This window comes from Euleptes europaea, chromosome 8 (assembly GCF_029931775.1).
Source record: "Euleptes europaea isolate rEulEur1 chromosome 8, rEulEur1.hap1, whole genome shotgun sequence".
In the NCBI taxonomy this organism is placed as follows: Eukaryota; Metazoa; Chordata; class Lepidosauria; order Squamata; family Sphaerodactylidae; genus Euleptes; species Euleptes europaea.
In genome coordinates this window covers 43,729,945-43,751,060 of record NC_079319.1, presented here as the reverse complement: position 1 = coordinate 43,751,060, position 21,116 = coordinate 43,729,945, and the positions used below count along the sequence as shown (strand labels likewise).

The 21,116-nt window shown below is 41.4% G+C and overlaps 1 protein-coding gene across 2 annotated transcripts; it reads right to left on the bottom strand.

Moving 5' to 3' along the window:
* Window positions 1–18,930, bottom strand: LYPLA1 (lysophospholipase 1). Of its 2 annotated transcripts, XM_056853986.1 has the most exons (9): window positions 18,825–18,930; window positions 14,013–14,044; window positions 12,337–12,402; window positions 8,348–8,395; window positions 5,644–5,714; window positions 4,370–4,443; window positions 3,185–3,286; window positions 1,407–1,583; window positions 1–205 (listed from the first exon to the last, which is right to left on the bottom strand). In XM_056853986.1, exons 1-9 carry the CDS (start codon window positions 18,891–18,893, stop codon window positions 152–154), a joined length of 693 nt encoding a protein of 230 aa, XP_056709964.1. In that variant the 5' UTR covers window positions 18,894–18,930; the 3' UTR covers window positions 1–151. The 2 variants fall into 2 exon arrangements, with proteins under 2 accessions (XP_056709964.1, XP_056709965.1); XM_056853987.1 differs by lacking the exon at window positions 3,185–3,286.
* Window positions 18,931–21,116: the final 2,186 nt, after the last annotated feature.

Genomic DNA, 21,116 nt, shown 5'->3' with positions numbered 1-21,116 from the left:
TAAAGTTATGATATCTAGTCATTGCTGTTGGAACATTTACAATAGAGTTAACACTGTAGGCACAGAAATGCTTCATAATTGGCTGCATGAAAAGTAACAATCTAGTACAGATGATGCTGGTGCATTTAAAGAGAAGGCCTTTCAAGAAGTTTCAATCAACTGGAGGCATATGCTTATCAACGAACTGCTTCGCATCCATCATTTCCTATTCAAGAATTAAAAACAATTTATGGTAGAGTTACTGGAATAAATATAAAAGAAAACAGAGCATGCAGTTTTGGCAATTTACACTGTAATGTTTACTACCGAAAGCTTCATCCATTCAAAAAATTCACCCATTCAACTCCCCCTGCCCAACTAAAAGTCTTATCATACTGTACCCAAATTAGGACGTCCTACATGCAGTCAGCTTGTCATCATAACTTGGAGCTACAAAATGTGAGCAAAATTCCTCACAACTGCAGACCTTCTCCAGTTATTTCTCTCATGACATATGGGCAGGGCTTTCAGTCTTGTGATGGCACCAAAAGGAGGAGCATCCCCTTCAATACCCAGAATGGTTCTGTCTGGCTCACAGGAAGCTAATCTTGACCCCAGTCTTAAATTAGGGTGGCATATGCTTTAAAAAACTTTCTTGCCTCCCACCCTTGCCATTTTTTTTCAGGACAAGGAGAGGCTTAGCAAACTAAAGCCCCATATGCTAGGGGAGAGACCTGCTCCAACAGAGGTGACCTTTCCTCTACTCAAAGCTCCTCAGATCATTTCAAAACACACACACACACACACACACACACACACAGGAGAAGAACAGCATCATTGCAGAGGCCAACAGCAAGTTTCTCACTCCAGTGGGGAGAGATACAACAGTGTTACTTGGCCAATCAACTTTACTGCTTGAACCACAAGTTGATTACCTATGTTAGCTATCAAGTTTATAAATTTAAAAAATTGGTCTAGATAAAGTGGGCCAATTTTTGCAAGGGCCAAATCCATGCTCCTGAAGTCATGGAATGGTTTAGATTGCTTCTGGTTGATGGGCCAGTGGCAGCTGATCACTTTAAACCAGTTATTCTATCAGAACTGGATGGGTTTCTGAGACCTTGTGGTAAAAGGACGGAGTTCGCGCTGACAAACAACTTGGCTCAAGACATCTATAGCCAAAGCATGCTTTTCTAGAGCAATCTCCAGGCGAATAATCTATCCTCAGCAGAGATGGTTATCCCAAAAAATATAAAGGCATAGAGACTTCACTCAGCCAATTCTTGCAGTTTTTGCTAAACATGATCCAATATTCAGCTAGAGCTATGGCTTCAAATGTTAACAGCATGCAAGAACACCTGGGTTCTCAGGCCTACATGGCTTTCAAAGGCTCAAACTAAATTAAACATAGCTGCAAAATCATTTACCTCAATACATGAGCTATGCATCATGCCTGAATAAGTCTTGAAAGTTACATTGGCAGGATTTAACATGGTCTTTAACATCTCAGAGGTAAGAGATCCAAACATCAGTGGAACCAAAGGATCGCAGTCACCATGGCACTGGAGAATGGGAATATCCTTGTTGACACAATTAATGGAACCCTAATAAAGAGTTACAAAACATTAGTACACCAAACATTAGTACACCATACAGAAAAAGCAACATCTCTCACGTAGATAAAATGGCAAGTATATTGTGTGATTAAAAAATGTAAACATATCCATACTTGTTTCAGCATATTCACTGCATAGCACATTGTACTGCAAACACCGATACTGAATTAAAGACCATCTGTGAGCTGGTACAACATCAACTGCCAAAGCTATGTATTTAAATAAAATTGCTTTATCTTATAACTTCAAAACTGCTTAGCAAGGAACAACATCTGTCAATTATCCTGAAAGTTTCTGACTTCTTCATAATAATTTTTATTGTTTCCATTCTTCTTCCAAGGAGCTCAAAGCAATGTAAAAGGCCCCTCTTCCTTCCTCACAACAACTCTGAGGATATTTATTTTAACCTCATAATAACTCTATCAGTAGTCTAAACTGAAAGAGGGAGAGAGTCTGCCCACAATCACCTAGTAAGCTCGGTGGCAAAAGGATTCAAACTCAGGATGTGGTGATGGCTGCCAACTTGGAAGGCTTTAAGAGGGGAGTGAACATATTCATGGAGGAAAGGGGTATTCATGGCTATTAGTTAGAATGGATACTAGTCATGCTGCATACCTATTCTCTCTAGTATCAGAGGAGTATGCCTGTTATATTAGGTGCTGTGGAACACAGGCAGGATGGTGCTGCTGCAGTCATCTTGTTTGTGGCTTCCTAGAGGTACCTGGTTGGCCACTGTGTGAACAGACTGCTGGACTTGATGGGCCTGATCCAGCAGGGCCTTTCTTATGTTCAGTTTTCCCATCCAAGTCCAAAAACTCTATTGGCTATATTATAATGGCTCTCTTTGGAACCTGGTAGGAATATTGATTTGAACTTCTAACCCAAAAGGTCCTTGAGGAAGCTACAGATCAGATATAGTCCTGGAATGAGGGAAGTAACATTTTTTTAATATTCATAAACATGTTAGAATTTGATGATCACTCTAAAACCTTCACTTGTACATCAGCAGACGCCTATTATTTAAACAGAAAACAATTCCACCTGGTCTTCTCTGCATGCCTAGTCATGTCTCACTGCACTGAATCATTGGATGAAGCAAACAAGGCAGGTTTCTAAGTAACATTAATGTTACATTAGAGAAGACTTTCATCCAAGAAGTTCTTAAAAGGCTTTACAGAGACAAATCAAAACCTAAAACAAACTGAACAAACCAAGCAGTCTACAATACCGCTGTACATTGAAACAAGGACTGCCTAACTACAATTACTTTATTGTACAAAACATTGACAGAACACCTTAATTGTGCTGTGTGAAAGATTCTGAAGATAAACCCAAATGCTATTTTAATAGGCAATTCTTGCTTAGAGTAACTCTCATGAATGCACAGGATACTGATTATCAGTTTCTACACTCACCGTCTGAAATGAAAAAGGCATGGATACCCAACAAGAGGTTCTCTAAATTACTGTAATGTACCCTCAGGCCACAAAGGGTTTTGATTACTGATACACACTGAATATTATTAACAGGAAAACAATATTGAAGCGTAATTTTGAACTTTAGGAAAGCTTCAGTGCCAGGCACACCACCTGTGGAAAAGTAGTCCTCAATGGAAGCCAACAGCTGAGTGCTAAAACACCTGCTAGTTTCTGTTGCGTTGTGAGAGCTGTGTACAGTGCTAGAGCTCCTCCCTAATGAAAACAAAAGTGAACATATTACTATCTTTTTAATCACACACCAATGTGTTTAACATTCACTCATTCGAAATGGAGTAATTTCAATTAAGCTTCTTTAGAAACGACTCAATTAACATTCATGCAAGTGCAACATTTTATACTGTCTTGTTTTCTCTTGAAATCAGTTTGCAAAATGTGAAACAGCATGTTTTCTTCTCATCTCTTCAAGCATGACCTTATTTGGGTCACCTCTCACTCCCTGATCAGTGAAATCCCAACCCCTTGCGCTAACATATCTGGTACCCTTTGGTCCTTCTGCCGTGAGATCCTGCTACCTCCCTTCAACACAGTATAACTTTTGAGGATTCTACATTTAGTATTATACATGCTAACATGCTATGATTTTTTTTGTGGGGGGAGAGTAGAAAGGAATGAAAAGTCCATTTTATTTTCTGGATAAGAACACCAAATGGCTTGGATACCAAGATGAAATTATTTTACCTATGTTACATTCAAGGAGGATTAAAACTTTCATCATAATGCAGGAAGTCTCAGTTGACAGAGTTTGGTGTATAATTCCTCACTTTAAGCATATCATTTGATGACAGCTCAAGCCCAAGAGACTGCTTCATCCCAATGTCAAACAATGGCAGGCTGTGAACCTATTGATACCTTCTCACACCAAGTACAAATACTGAAACTGTATGAAGACCTTCTCTCCATAGATCTGGCAGCTCCCTTATTAGAAAACTTTGCCAAAGCCAGACGTTTTCAATAAATTACATTACATTCATAGAGAAATAGCACCAAATACATATGCTTACTTTTATAATATTTTCTTGGTTTTAACATCATTGTTCATGCTGAGCCTTGCTGGAAAATCCATGATACAGATTGAAATAAAAATATATTACATCTGCGCACACCAGAAAATCTGTCATTCTGACCCATGTCAGCTCATTATAAGTATGGCATAGGAAAATGCCAGTGAACATGTACCTTTAGAAATTGATGAATTAAATTACTGCCCCCACCCCCAAAGCAAGGTTTCAACTTCAACAGAAATACAGCCAAATAGCAATATGGCATTATTTTTACCTGAGAAAATCCTCCCAGAATTATTCGGTGTGAGGGAATTCCATTTCTTACTTCTTGCTCTACAAGAGATTTCACTGCAAAGGAAGCCTGGTGATTAATAAGATAGTAGTAACTGAACGATTTGAAAAAAGAACCCATGCATCTAAAAGGTAGGAATGAACCACTAGATTCCTCTCCCTATTTACTACCTTGAAGTTCAGAGAGACAGCAGTTGATAAGTCACTTACTACCACTATTAGCCCAGAAGTTTGGGGAGATCCTTACCCTCTCTTATGTTCACACTTACCCCCAATACTGCCCATCTAGCCTCCCCAAATACCTCTCCCAGACACCACATCTCCCAGACACTACTTCCACCTAAACAGTCAGATATACATGTGCCCAGTCTTCCTTGGCCCTTGAGGTAATGTCACATTTCTAGACTAGGATCTCATTCCAAAATGCTGCAACTCTATTTTTCTAGTAGGGACCTCCACTACAGATTCCAGTGCAGCAAAAAAGTTAGAAACTGAATTACAAATCAAGGATCTCTCTGAAAGAGGAATCTGTAAGTAACACACAAGAATTACAAATTACAAGATGGGTGAAATGCATTACAAAAATCTAAAAGTTGCTCTTCAAAAATACAATGTATCTGAGACTTAATGGAAAACAGAGAAGTGGGGGAAAACTATGCTGTGAACTAATAACATTACAATGAAGAAGGCACAGTGAACTTTGAGTAACTATGATGACAGCAGAAGTGCCCAGACCACAATACTGCAACACTGACATTGTGGTAAAACTCATTCCACTCAGAGTGCTTCCACTTGGCTCTGGAAGCTGAATAGGGAGATGCATAGTTAGCCTCAGTACAGGACCCTGAGAGACTCAAATGCCTAAACAAATCACAATCCCCTATTGTGCAAGTATATTAGCATCATTATTTAGAGAAGCATATGTATTCCAGATACCAGGTTTTCCAAACAGCAATTTAGGATAATTTCATTCAATCAACAGGTATCTGCAAATTCAGATTTAGCAATACTGATTATAGTCCACCTCTGAGAGAGATCAGATCAGTCATTAATATGTGTAACAACTCTACCAAAATTATAAGTATATAGCATATTGTCCATTTATTAAAACTTCACTGTTCTATAACATTAATGCAAGCCATAGTTAATTTTACCGAATACAAAAATTGCAATTCCAAAATCAGACTGAACACTGGAGAATTCTCAAAAACAATTCACCCTTCTCTCCATTATTTAATACAAGGTTGCTGAACATACCATTCTCTGCTGCTTGCTTGATACCAGTTTCATCTTCCTGTGCATCTGGAGAGAGTCCAATGATATCGAACCTTAAGGGAAACAATATATTATCCAAGCCTCCACACACCAGCAGCATTCGGACCAGGTATTAAATAAAGCATATAGGTTCAGTTCTGTACCAAGGAAAGACTGAGAATAATCTACAAAATGCATATTTATTTATTATTTATTTTTTAGACTTATAACCCATCCCACCCCAGCAAGCTGGCTCAGGGCGGGTAACGTCATTTAAAAACACAAAAACATTCCATATATATAGTCATTAATAAAACTGAACAATAAAACTCTAAAACCTCAACATGACGGCGCACAGAATCCCAAGTATACTGTAGGTGCCATACAGGTGGAAACCCTTCAATCTACATTATTCCCATTCAAGGGAGGGAAGGGGGGGGAGGCCAGTAAAGATGATATAGGCAGCTGTCCTCAGTTGTAGGCCTGGTGGAAAAGCTCCGTCTTACAGACTCTGCAGAACGCTTTCAGGTCCCGCAGGGCCCTGATGTTACCAGGCAGAGCATTCCACCAGGCTGAAGCCAGGGCCAAGAAATCTTTAACAATCACCTCTAACAAACTATGTAACGTTTTTACTAGCAAGGAGATAAAGGGATGGGAATAGGGCTAGAAAAAACTGACAAACCTACAAGGGAAGGGACCCTTGGAAGCCAAACGACTGTGAGTCAGTGAACTGAGGAACACCATTGACAGAACCCAAACCTCAGGATGTTCCTCTCTCTTTAAGAGATGCTTAAGGAAGGAAAAATTCTGATCCAAACTAAACAGCAAAATCTGCTACAGAAGAAAGAATGCAAGGCAAAACCTATGTATTTATTTAAAAAGTTATACTCCATCTTTCCTTTCTGGCTAAAGGTATCCTACAAAATCAAGTGTAAAAAAAAAGGGACCATATCTCCCCAACAACCCAGGGCCGAAAGGGGTTAGAAAGCTGCCTTAAGGCAGCTCTGTCCCCAGGAATGCACCAGGAATGCCTCCCAGAACACCAGTGCAGGGAGATACACTGGGATGCTGGTCGGAGGCAACGCCAGCACCCAAGCATCACGCTGCCCCCAGCTTCCAGGGGGACTTGCATAAGTTACCCTACTCCGGCAACTGTGCCGATTTCTGTGTGGTTCCCCCCTTGCTTCAGGATCGCACGCTTAGTGAACCAATGCAGCTAATACAAGGCATGCTTGGCCACTACACCAATAAGCTTTCAAACTGCAAGGCTGGGTCCATGAGCACCCCTAATTTCTCAATCTGTTCTGCAGATACCAACTCCATTCCATCCACCAGAGTGGATTCAATCCCTCCAAACCAACAGACTTCCCAACCTACATTACTTCTGTCTTGTTTGGAGTCAACATCAGCTTGCTTTGCTTTAGCCACTTGACCATGGCCTCAAAGCACTGTTTCACGGCAGAGACAGACACATCTGGAAATGCAGATAATGAAATATAAAGCTGGGTGTCATCTACATATCGATGGCATGCAACTCCAAAGCACCAGATGCTATCATTCAACAGCCTCATCAACACTGAAGAGCATGGGTGACAGTATGAAACTGAGGCACTCCACAGGATGAATCCCAACCCATTGATTCTGCTCCTCTAGTGTAAACCTTGTGAGAATCAGACAGGAAAGATCAAAGATGACCTCCAATAAGTTTCCAATAAATGTAACAATATCAACATGGATAACTGTCATTGTTCAGCTTTAAATGATCATCCATCAGCACTACTAAAGCAGTCTTACTTCCAAAGCCAGGCCTGAAGGCATAGTGAAATGGGTCAAGGGCAAATGTGTAACCAAGGACCACCCAGAGCTGTTCCATCAAAACATGCTTTCATCTTCTCACCAACAGGTGGATACCAATCTTTAATTCGTCATTTCATCCTCAGCCAATGAAAGTTTAAGCAAAATATCTAATAATTGCTTCATTCAAAGGTCTAGTGAGCCCCCTCTGTCAATGAGGCACTGACAGTTTTAACAAAAGTCTCCAGTACCTTTCCCAAGTATGATTTTAGAAGACAGGACAGGCGCAGATTATCAGAACAAGCAATGGCTCTTACATCCCAATGATCCTCTCAGCATCAATCTAAATCTATCCATAACAAAAAGACTTCTGATACCTCCGATAATGGATCTACTCTCAACTTGGCCTCCAAGTTGGTATGGATGGGACAGATTTTTATCAGCAAACAATCTCACGCACACAAAAATTACAGTGAACATCATCAACAGCATTAGACCTAAGTGTTGTCTGGTCACAAACCACTTTAAACAATTAAGCTGGATGCCTTCATCACTGCCACCTCTTTAGACTGAAAATGGGCTCTATGCTGTTTTGTATGCCATGCCTGAGGAAATAAGAAAGGGAAGAAATCACGAACCCACATCTAGTAAACATGAATATAGCATAGTATAAGTACTATAAGTAGATCGGGATCCAAAATCCAGCTCAACCTTTTTACAATCCTTATGGGAGCTGGCAAAAATGATAGTCAACCCTATACCCTGCTTGGGGACAGGCAAGAGTATAAGGCTAACCGCACAATCATAAGCAGAAGAATGCTCCAAGTCAGTGGACTTAGAAAAATGCAACTGTGTTTAGGACTGTACTGCAAGAGTACTAACTTCACAAATTTACTTCCAAATTATTACTTACCAAGATGGCATAGCCATGTTCATGTTTAGTGAAACTGGCATAACTGGCCTGGAAATTTGGGGGAGAAAAAACAGCTTTTTAAAAAAAAAGAGATATAGGAAAAGAGATTATTTGAAATTACTACTTTATACAGCTAAGCGCCAGATTGTTTTTTATATCAGGAAGACCTCCTTGAACAAAAACTGAGCAAGTACCAGGGTCAATATGGTGGGGGTTTTATTACACAGAACAGTCAGTGAGCATGATGCTTGACCGAATACAAGTAGGCAAGCCCGACCCCAAGGAGCTTACTAAAATGTGTCATATGGAAGATGTCAAGGAGAGGAGAGAAAACAGAGGTGGGGCAAAATTGGGGAAGACTTCATGTTCATTCCAATGACATGTACATGGGTTTAGTTCGTGCTGGAGAGAGAAATTAAGACGTTGTACAAAAAGCTTTCCAAAGCTTTTTCCTGGGCTTTGCCTCTTCAAGAAAACAACCTTACATGTGCAACAACATTTTGCATCCCATCTGAAAGAAGATGTGGAAGAAGCAACTCTGCACATTATCCAGGAAAGTATTCCAGAGACTTGGGCCAACTGCAATAAAGGCCCTGCTCTTTACAACTAATGGATTTAAAGTCTGACCTGCTGATTTTAGGGTTGCCAACTGGTCTGGAGAAAGATGTCCTCCCCCTTTAATACAGGCTTAATATGTGGAAATGGATTGTTGAGGCTTTTTGTAGCATGTAGGTAAGTAAATAGCATCCTCCCATTAATCCTCTAATGAAGGAAAAGGACATTTTCCTCCAGGCCTGTTGACAACCCCATTCATAACACAGAGGCAACATTAAACTTAATATGACTGAGAAAAGATTTTATTTGGTATGGATGAGTCTGGGCTCCTAGGTCCAAAGAAAATTTGTCAAGGCCTGTTCTAACCAATGCAATGTGAACCATGTGTACTGCTCCATCTGTGTTCATTAAGTGGAATATCATTTGCTTTCTTGCATTACATCCATTGTGTAAGACATATCATAGGCCTGTTCTTCAGCTCTAGTTTGCCTTAAATGGGAAAGAGCACTTTTTGCCAAGACTTGGCAGTTTTCTCCTTTTTTCTATTCTTGAAATATTTTACATGACTTTGGTTGCCTCAAGAGGATACAGGTACGGCAACTGGTAAATTAATATTTACTATGAAGATTCTGTGTTTGGGACATCACCTTTCTGCCTCATACTTTATTGCAATAACACTGCGGAGGGCACGATCATAGAGTCTTGCTGTCAGGGAGTGGGAGGGGTTAGAACTGCGCTCCCAGAAGAGCCGCGTCTGAGCGAGGCGTCATCTGCGCCTCGCTGCTTCTTGCCTGGGGCGCCTGGAGGTGTGAGCGCAAGGACAGCTCCTTGTGGGCTTAGGAGGCTAGAAGCAGAGGGCATGGGAGGTTTTGCCTTGGATTTGCTACTCTCTGGATGCCCCTTTTCCCTATCTGAATTCTCAAAACTCTGCATGGGGGCTTATTCTTGAGTTCTGGGAATTCAGATGGGGAGGGTGTGTGTTTGGAGGGTGGCGGATCGGGGGCGGAACCTCCCATGCGTTTTCAGAAAGGCAGGGGGAGGCTGAGAGCGGGGCAATGCGGAGAGAACAATGCGATGTGCATGCTGCAGGCAGGCAAAGAGAAGCGGGGGGGGGACTTAGAGGGAATGGGAGAGAGTAGTGGGGGGTACCATGCGCCCTCTTTCTGTCTCATACGTATCTTTGCGGTGAAGTCCCCCAAATATGGGGAGGGGCCATGGCTCAGTGGTAGAGCATCTGCTTGGCATGCAGAAGGTCCCGGGTTCAATCCCCGGCATCTCCAGTTAAAGGGACTAGGCAAGTAGGTGATGTGAAAGACCTCTGCATGAGACTCTGGAGAGCCACTGCCGGTCTGAGTAGACAATACTGACTTTGATGGACCAAGGGTCTGATTTAGTATAAGGCAGCTTCAAGTGTTCACTCTACTCCTTGAATTGTATTAATCCCAATTTCTAGTCCTCCTGGTACCCTAAACTACCATTTAGGAATCTGGTCCAAAAAACACAAACCCCATAAACTTATAAGATACATAATCAAATAAATTTATATTAAGGGTATTAATACAGAAAGTCATAAACTTAGTAAATGACAATATATTTCACTTGTGCCATTTCTTTGACTTATGCAGTGCTCATAGTACAGCTGCTTGAGGTTGCAACTCAACTCAGTTCACCATTCCCTGTGGCTCCCCCAACACACTGTTTCCTATAGCCCAACTAGCATATTATTTTTTTAGTTAAAGGATGTCCCATAGGACAGAACGAAATTGTTACCTGGTCTCCCTGCTTAGTTGATTTTACCCATAGATCAGAAAAGGCCTAGACAGAGTATTTTTATGTTTCTGGCCTGATGCCTCAAAATCAAGGAATAAAGCTACCCCTCTTTAAAAAAATCTGTATATCTGATGAATAGTTTTAGCACTAAGCTACACACTAAGACCCACATAAACTGCTGGACTTCACCTCCCTGGATCTGCTTAGGGCTCCAGCAAGAGATCCTCCAGAACCCACCAGTACACAAAAATATTTATTTCAAGACCTGGCAATGCTAACTGGTGTCCTCACTGCTCAGAAACTGCTTCAGAAATGGAGTAAAGGGAATGGTTGGGCTCTGCCTCCTATGCTAATATATAAAGCAGTACATTGGCACATGGGAACCAAGAGAAGCTTCTAGTTTTAGTGCAGACTGAATATATTCAAGCACACAACTACCCAGTGCCTGTGCTGTCCTACTGCGTTGCCCTGAGTTCAGCTGTCGGTATGGGAAAACACTGCTCTTTTCACAATGCAGTCAAGGCCCAGATCACAGGGTTCTTGTAGAATACTGAATTTTGCAAGTCCAGACTATTGTGGCACTCTTTTTTGATGCCCACAGTCCAGCTTCACAAAATGGGTTTTTGTAACCCTGAGTGAAAGTGTAAGCTAACGGTTATTCAGTGCACAAAAACATTATTTTTGAGTGATGGCTTTGTGTGTGTTTTTTTCAATCAACACTTGTAATCAGGTTGGTAAAACTGTATGAGCCTGGAAGTTCTTTGAACTTACCTGATATGATAAATATAGTTAACTATAGATGTTAGTACTTAATGTTGAGAGCCAAGAATATGCAATACACAGAACTTATTGCTTCCACAAAACATCCCCAACATTTTCTTAGAAAAGCTCTATCTAAGCTAGTCTTGGAAAGAGTGATTTGGGTTTTCTGGAAAATGTAAAATCAGAAAACTATCTAAAGCCCCAAATACAGCATATGTTTATCAAGAGTTCTATTTATTTAGTAAACTAATTTTTGAAGTAGATCATGTTAATTTTATGTCTCAATAGCCAGAAATATTTCACCAGAAAAACATGTTGTTTAAACTGAAGTGATCAAATGTGTTTTAAATGTTGTACTGAAACAAATTCAAAGCTTTATTTTTATTAGAATAATACTTGTTAATATTTAAAGGCAATATAGCATGTATATCCTCCACACTGATAAATTTAAAGGGAAAAAACCTCACTGGAAACTGTTGAAACACTAATTTTACCATATATAATGAACTATACATGATGTGCTGTGGACATGTGTTATCTACTCATCTATTTCAATACAATGTAACTCTTGTTAAAGTGGGGCACCTTGGGATTTGCATTATGTGTCCATGTAAGATTCATGATGATATCCCTTCTATGTGTGATGAGAGATACAAATAAGAATTTATATACATAGTGGTTTTATCACTCCATACCCCGGTTTACCAATTAATAAAAAGTACATATACTGCTTCACACAATTCCGAAGGATAATCAAGTGAAAAATATTAATTACAACTTTGAAACTGCCATGTTGCCTAATACTGTATTAGCAATGACATCCATTCATTGTTATTAATTTTATGAAACCTCAGAAATTGAAAGCTTTGGAAAATATGAAAGATTACCAAAAAGATACTTACGCATGTGGACAAATATACTTTACATGTGGGCTTCTGACGCCAGCAAATGCTTCCGCCCACCCATGCCTATTAGAACACAAAGAACAAAGTTTCATTACATTTTTTTTTCAACAACCCTACCAATCACTAAATGTAAGCTGGCTTTTTAAAAAAAAATGCCCATTGTTTTCACAAAAGCCCAAGGGCAGCACAAACAGAGTGGGACCATCAGTAATCTTGAAGTTTGTTGACAGGAATATGTAAACATTTCAAATTTAGATTCAACAAGCCTGTTCCTAACATAGGTGTCAGACGGCAAGTGACTTGAAACAAATAAAATAAACGTTTGGGTAAAGGAGCAGAACAATAGTCTTACAATGAATACTTTGTATCCTGTACCAGACTATATTTTCAATGGGTTAGATGCATTATCATGACATGGGGGGTGCACTATTTTTTGTCTCCTCCCTCCAGCTTTGCACTTTATGGTGTTTCTGGAAGATCCTTGTCCCCTCAGGAAAATAATTCAGAGGCTCGGCAAGCTTCAGCAAGGTGTGGAGGAAGGCAGAAAAGTCTCTTAGAGCTTCACTTGCGGCTATATGGATTTCAGTGACATGTTTTCAGTCACAAGGACTGTATCATCCTATTGTCTGTCAGGTTAAAAAGGACATATCTGGAATGACAGTCAGAGTCAGCTCTGGCTGGTAGGATGGAAACAAATAATGTGAAAGAGCCTCACCAGTTGTGGCATCAAAATTAGGAAATCTCCCCAGAGATTATTGTCTCCCACCAACAGGTAAATATTTGTTTTCTCTGCTGCTTCCACACTGACCCTTCCTCCCGGTCATAGTTTGTGTTCTATTTTTAAATTGTTTATAGTTATATGCATTTTTGATCTTGTTTTAATGTTTTAATTGATCACTGCCTTGGAAACTCTAAACTGGGCGGAAAGGTAGCTTTAAAATGTTTTAAATAAATCAGTGAGATACAGAGCTTTTGTGTGGACATCTGTGCATTCATTACTTAAAATGTCAGTACTGTTTCCCTCTTACAGTCAACTCTTAAGTTAATTGGTTCTTGTGGGTTATCCGGGCTGTGTAACCATGGTCTTGATTTTTTTTTTCTTTCCTTTCTACTGCGATGCAGAGACACAGGAACCATTCCATCTTTTCTCATAACTAAAAGAATCTTTAAAACTTCACGAGCTAACCGCATTTTTGACCATCTAGAACGGGCTCTCTTACGAGAGAGAATTCACACTACCTGCAAAGAACTTGCTGCCATAGACAAGGAGTTGTTTTCCTTACATATCAATACTAGCCACAAAATGAGAAGCCATGATTGGGACAAGATTGATAATCTCACCTACAGAAAAATGGAACAGGGGTTAACCAGCCATACTTCCAGACAGAAGCAAAAGTTTAACAAATTACAGGAAAAAAGACAGACCAGTCCAAAAAGGAAAGAAAATACCAAGACCACGGTTACACAGCCCGGATAACCCACAAGAACCAATGAACTCTGACCGTGAAAGCCTTTGACAATATCTTAAGTTAATGATTCAGATTTAGTTAACTGAGAATGCTTGACATGAGCATAGCACCTAACAAAAGAGCTACAATTTTTCCTCATAATTCATCAACAGCAAAATGCATTTTCAAAGGCTGATATCATGTGTTGAGAAATGTATTTCTTACCCTGTATCTCCTAATCCATGAAGAAATATGACCTAAAAGTCAACAGCATATGAATTAGAATATTTCTTTTCAAAATTACATGTGACATTGATATCACAGACTCACTCCATATAAATATAACACAACATTGCCAAATTACAGACCCAAGTCTCCAAATGGAAACTCATGTGATCAAACTTGATGATCCTGCTCCAAACTGAAGGGTCCTCTCACAAGTATTACAATCCAACCACAGCTTCACCAATATATCAAAATCCATACACTTCTCTACATTACTGTACCACACTGGGGAACTTATGGCTTCTTCACATTTGTATGTATTTTATAGAAGGTTGATTGACAATTACATTATTTTACAAATCTGTTAACAGTCTCTTTAAAAAGAATTTCATTCATCATCTTCATATTAGTAATAACATTTCTTGCATAACATTAGTTTCTAGTTACATCCATTTGTACTCTGAAGGTTTTTTAGGAGTGTTATTCATTATAAAGTGTTACGTGATTTTTTTGTCTATTAATACTGCCCATTTGTTAAGCTACACTTGAAGAGTCAGCACTCCTAAAAATTCCCCTTTTAATTTTTCTCTTAATTTCCTTGGTTGCCTGTATTTGCAGAATGCAGCCAGCTATAATATAAATACCATCCAAAACTACTTCTGCATCTCAAGTGCTCTAGATATTGTCTGTGTGCATGCTCACTGTGCAGATCAGACTAAATTGCCTAATTGTGTCATTCTCTATAAAAATGTGCACCAACAGTGCTCATCGTCCATAGCAGAAGGGTGGGTAAGACCACAATCCTATGCATTCTTACCTGGAAGCAAGCTCCACTGAATTACAGCCTGTTTCCTAGGAAACATTCAAAGGATTGTGCTTCACATTTTAAAAATAGGATACATTGCATGCAGCGGGGACATCAAATGCAGCAATCCAGCACACTGTGGAGCAGCCACAAATGGAGGCAATTTCAAGCAAGCTTCATATGGCAGCAGCATCATGTGAAGCAGCTGTTACCCTGTACTGGCAAAGCCATGGCTGGTGTCACAAGCAGGTTTCTAGGAACTAGAGATGTAAAATTTCCATAAATGTTGAAGCCATGGAGAAAAAACATTTCGGGGGTGTTTTTCCCCATAAAAAATGGAAATTTGGGGGGGGGGAATATAACATACACAATACTTACTCTCCTATCAGAAATTAATTTTATTGCTTTAACCACACAAAATGCACAATCATTTACTTAGCATATACAATTGCAATATTTGACATATTTATGGGATTTAAAGTTATAAATGTCTTAGTTTTATACAAGCAAAATTTCAAAAATACCCAATACTTGAGGAAAACTGCATGCTGATGCACCCTACGCTATCTTAGCCCATGTACCTCCATTTTTGCTATATGGCCAGAGAGCACTCAGTCGTTAATTAAACCTTCAAAGTTTTCCTCTGAGGCATTGGTGCAATTTCTGCCCCACTTCCTTCTGATCTTTTTTTCCTCCAGCAACTCAGGGCAATAAGCTACTTTTTACCCAACCTGTGGGTATATGTGTCACAGTGATTTGAGGGAGAGATGAAAAGGTCAACCACAAATCAGGTCAAAAGGACAACAAGATAGCATGATCCCCTCATGAAGGTTAGGTATCCTATTAGGTGCAGAAATGCATCTTGGATTCAAGAGCTGTATGTGTCTACAGCATGCCAAGCTTGTCTTTAAAAGCATTTCACTCATTCTGAAAGAGAAAATATTTCATAGGATTTTTTCGCTCCCCACAATTTCCAATTTTTTTGTTGGAAAAATGGGAGGGGGAAGGCCTTGAAAAGGGGTCCCCCCCCCAAAAAAAATTCTATTAAGAACCAAGAAGCTATTAGAATCAAAGCTAGAGTAATACTGATGTCTGTTACCTTGCAGTGCAAGCTTGGGAACAAGGGGGAAACTCCCTAGCAGAGATCAGAGCCAAGGAATTAAACTGGGCATGTACCTGGGAGGAATGGTTTTAGAAAACATATTATTATTTCTGTTTGAATGATGAGTACAGTCCTCAAAGGCCTACAGCAATGCCAACCTATTAAATAATCTCCATTGCTCAAATTAATACGGAAAATAGCGATGAAATATTGGTAATTCGCTGAACTATATTCATAGCATTTATTCAACATTTTCATCAATCCTATTAAATTCAACTGAAAATAACAGAGCCAGGTAAACATGCTTCAGACTGTGCTGTAAACAGATGGATTCCTAATACTGTTTATTTAGGACAATACTGCATGGTAACTGACACTTAAAATTACTCTTTGTTGTAATTCACACTGTTAGTTATTTTGATGCAACTGCTCATGTTCAAACACTTACGGAGACAGCTAAAGGTGGTAAGCTTATTGCAACAAGTTCTACTTATAAAACATGAACATTTTGTGATTTCTCAGGTCTTTTTTCGACCATGTCTCTAACTCTAGTGACAATGATATCATGATGAACATATCAAATGATGCCCCAGGAGGTCATACCAGAACCAATGGGTTGAAATTAAATCAAAAAAGTTTCTGGCTAACCACCAGGAAGAACCTTCTGACAGTTAGAGCAGTTCCTCAGTGGAACAGGCTTCCTCAGGAAGTGGTGGAATCTCTTTCTTTGGAGGTTTTTAAGTGGAGGCTAGATGGCCATCTGTCAGCAATACTGATTCTGTGAACTTAGGCAGATCATAAGAGGGAGGGCAGAAAGGGTTGTGTCAGTGTTTGACTCTTGTGGCCCTCTCTTACAAGCCCAGGGAAATGCTGATTGCCACTTTGGGATCAGGAAGCAATTTTCCTCCAGGCCAGATTAGCCAGGGATTCTGGCGAGGGTTTTGTTTATGTATTTTTGTTTTTTGGCCATCTTCTGGGCATGGAGTAGGGGTCACTGGGGGTGTGGGGAGAGGATAGCTGTGAATTTCAACTCGGATTCTATTAAATTTACCACTAAGATAGTCAAACTATTTGACCAAAACATTACTTTCAGGTCTTGCCCATAATACAGGATAACAATCTGCAGAGAAAACCACCAAGTGGTACACTTCTAGCTATAATCAACAAGAGCCTGATGTTACAACGTTGTCTTATTTACAACATCTGCCCAGCCCAACTATAGGGAAAACGTTTTTGTGATCATTCCTAAAGGTTAAAATTGAACAGGGCATACAAATGAACATATTAATGAAATCCTCATGGGTAAAAATGATTCTTCAAAGAACTGTTTAGTATGCCGGTTAAACATTAGTTCATTTGGCAGGAAACTTTGAGCTCAATGCTACATTAAAATGAAGTACCATTGTGTAATAATGCTATCCTTTGTGACTATGGGCTATGTATAGCCATAACACTGCAATCCTAGGCACAGTTATACACTTCTAACTGCACTGAAGTCAGCAGTCTTTGGACTGCACCATGCAACTAAAAAGTCAGTGGAGAGAATAAAAATCCTCCAATAGCAGAGGAGTTGTGTTAAAAACAGGTATAATCTACCAAGGTTACTAACTAGTCATGTACTAAGCATATCTGTTCATTCAAACTTCTTCAACATTTAATGTACAGTAGATTAGATCCAAATCTCGCAGATGGGTGGTTTTTGCAGATTGCCTATCCTACAAATTCTCCACAGTGCACCCTGCCTTGTTTCTCTCCATAGCACTCAGGACTGCATTTCAGGAGGTGCAGCGAGCTGCTGCAGGGTGGGGAAGGTCCCCCAAGCGATTTTACATGACACAAAGAGCAAGCAAGCAAGAAAAGTCTGCCAATGAACTTGTTCACGAGTACTTTCAATTAAAGACGGCCCAATTTCTTACAAAATACACCCGGTCACCAGGCCGGCACTCTGTTTCAAAGCGCCTGTAGCCTAAGCAAGGCGTCTAACACTCCACTGGATAGAAGGCTGCCTTTTCCAGAATCAGCTACAAAACATAAGAGGCCGAGGAGATCCCAGGTATACTTTGACATGAGGTAGGCGAGAAGGAAGGGAGAGACCCAGATACAGCACTGTTTTTTCGTACGCATTGCTCTTTACAAAGCACTTGCAAAGCTCCGTGAAAAAATAGCGCAATACAGGGGATCTACCGAAGCGCTGAAAGTCTGACGTCCCGATCAAAAGCCTGGATTTTGCCGGGGAAGAGGGAGGGCAGTGAAAGCTGGACAGTGAAGAAAGCTGATAGGAAGAAAATAGATTCCTTTGAAATGTGGTGTTGGAGGAGAGTGTTACGGATTCCGTGGACTGCCAAAAAAAAAAAAACCAGTGGGTTATAGATTAAATCAAGCCTGAACTGACCCTAGAAGCTAAACTGACTAAACTGAGGCTGTCGTATTTTGGTCACGCCATGAGACGACAAGAGTCACTGGAAAGGACAGTCATGCTAGGAAAAGTTGAGGGCAGCAGGAAAAGAGGAAGGCCCAACAGGAGATGGATTGACTCAATAAAGGAAGCCACGGCCTTCAATTTGCAGGATCTGAGCATGGCTGTCAAAGACAGGACATTTTGGAGGACTTTCATTCATAGGGTCTCCAGGAGTCGGAAGCGACTTGACGGCACTTAACACACACACACACACACACACACACACACACACACACACACACACACACACACGGCATCCCTGCCTCTAGGGGGCGGGCGAAGGCGCCGCGCCACAGGCCTCCCCGGCCAGGCCCTCATGTCATGTCAGGGGCAGCTGGAGGAGAAGCGCTCTTCCCCTGGCCGGTCTCCCGACAGCGAGGCTCGGCTCTCCCCGCCACGGCGAGCTCTTTTCCCTCCTCCCTCGCAGGGCGGGAGGCGCCCACTTACCGCGGCGGTGGCCTTCTTAGCGGCCGGGACGATAGCAGGGAGTGGGGCGGACATGTTGTTGCCGCACATACACTGGACTCTCCGCAGCGACCAGTGAGAAATGGACGGGGGGGGGCAAGGAGGACGGTCGGGGAGGGGTGGAGAAACGGGCGTAGCGGGGAACGGATTGGAAGAAGGGGAAGGAAGAGGGAGGGGAGCGGGGAGGAAGCGCCGCAAAAAGACGCCCCGCCTAACTCCCCCCACCCGCCCCCGGCTCTCTGCCTGCGCAAACTCAGCGCGGGAAGAACCGTTGAAAAGCGGCGCGGGAGACAGACGCGCGCGCGCATCCCTGAGCGCGCGATATAACGCATGACGTTTCCCATTGGTTAGATCCAGCGTTGATGGACAGCTGGAGCTGGCATTGTGAGACTTCTCTGCTGAACTGTATAGGGATGATTCCCAGTGGGTCGCCGTGTTGAGTCTGTCTGCAGTAGTAGAAAAGGGCAAGAGTCCAGTAGCACCTTAAAGACTAACAAAAATATTTTCTGGCAGGGTATGAGCTTTCGTGAGCCACAGCTCCCTTCTTCAGATACAGCTAGAATGTGAATCCATCCGTCTTTAAGTAGAGGAGAGTGAATTCAGACAAGCATTAGTATGTAAATGTTAACAGTATGTAAATAGCAGACGTGATGGGATTAGGGGTGGTATGCAGAAGAGTCTGTGATGTCCAGGGGAGAGATGGGTGTGGAGAAATCAGCATTGGTAATGAGCCATGAATGCAAGGTCTTTATTCAGCCCAGGTAAATGGTCTTTAGTTTGAATATCAACTGTAATTCAGCAGTTTCTCTTTCCAATCTCCCTTTGAAATTCCTTTGTAAGAGAACTTACAAAGGGATGATTCACAGTGGGTCGCCGTGTTAGTCTGTCTGCAGTAATAGAAAAGAGCAAGAGTCCAGTAGCACCTTAAAGACTAACAAAAATATTTTCTGGCAGGGTTTCTGGCAGAGCTTTCGAAAGCTCATACCCTGCCAGAAAATATTTTTGTTAGTCTTTAAGGTGCTACTGGACTCTTGCTCTTTTCTATTACGTATAGGGATGGAAAGACTTGAACGCTAGCCATTACTTCCCTTGTTACGTTTGACAGCACGTTTTGTTTTCCCCTCGTTAGAAGTGACCACTAGCGAGATGCAGGAAGTGATCGTAGGTCTTGCTGTGATTTGAAAGCAACGGTTTCCCCCTTCTTCCCCCAGTAGAAGTAAATATAGGCATCCATGCAGGATTAAACGTGTGGGGAAAGGTGACTTTTTTTGCACTGTGCGCAGTACGTACAAACGTGGCCTAATTATTGCCCCACGTTGCACATTAGTGTGTGAGGGTTACATCTATGCAAGTCCACCAATATTTGCTCGTATTGCAAACACACACCTTATGATTTATATTTCAGACGGGCTGGGAATGACAGATTGTTGCTTACAAATATTTTCGACCCAAGGTTTTAAGAGTTGTCATCAACTCGTTTTTTACTGGAGAAATAAAACGACACAGATGCATGTCTCCACACTACACAGCACTCCCACTTCATAAATGTGCAGATAGACAATAGAAGGAACACATATGATCTACACATACACATATGATCTATGTACCAGTGCAATCCAAAAATGCTTAAATCAGTAGGTTTCGACTGGCTTTGTTTTGTGCGGGATCCTTTGCTGCACTTTGTGTTTTCAATATACCTGTGCGATTAAGATGTGCACCGCAATCCGATTCAGTTATGCTAATCAATGGATTTAGACAGGTATGCATAGGATCGTACTGTGAAGCATCGGGAATCTGCACAGTCTTGCTGAAAACACAGTGCGGCAAAAGAGATCTTACATAAAACATTGCATGAATTATGTCCATCAACTCGCCCCTCCCAACCTAGAGATCAGCTGAATGCAGCCGCGGCTTGAGCCCTGTTGAGTTGCATGCGGGCACTGCACTCTAGTAATAGACTTCTCTGGTCTTTAAAGACTACTAACTTCTTGTTTTAACTTGCGCGATCTACAGTTCATTTAGGGCGCCACAAGCCTCCTGCTTGTTTCCTTTGCAACAGACGCACAGGGCAGCCCTAAAGCCACTCAGCTGGCCGACCGCCTCAACCCAGTAGACCGTTTCAGGCGCCGGGCCTTAAAGGACTGCCGCTCTAGAATCTGCTCTCTATGGTTGAAGCCCGCCTGGCCTGCTGCGCGTGCGCAGTGCACACTAGTTCTGTCCGGCGCAGCGTCTCCTCGCTGCCGTCGCCCTCCGGTCTTGCCGGCTCCGCTAGCG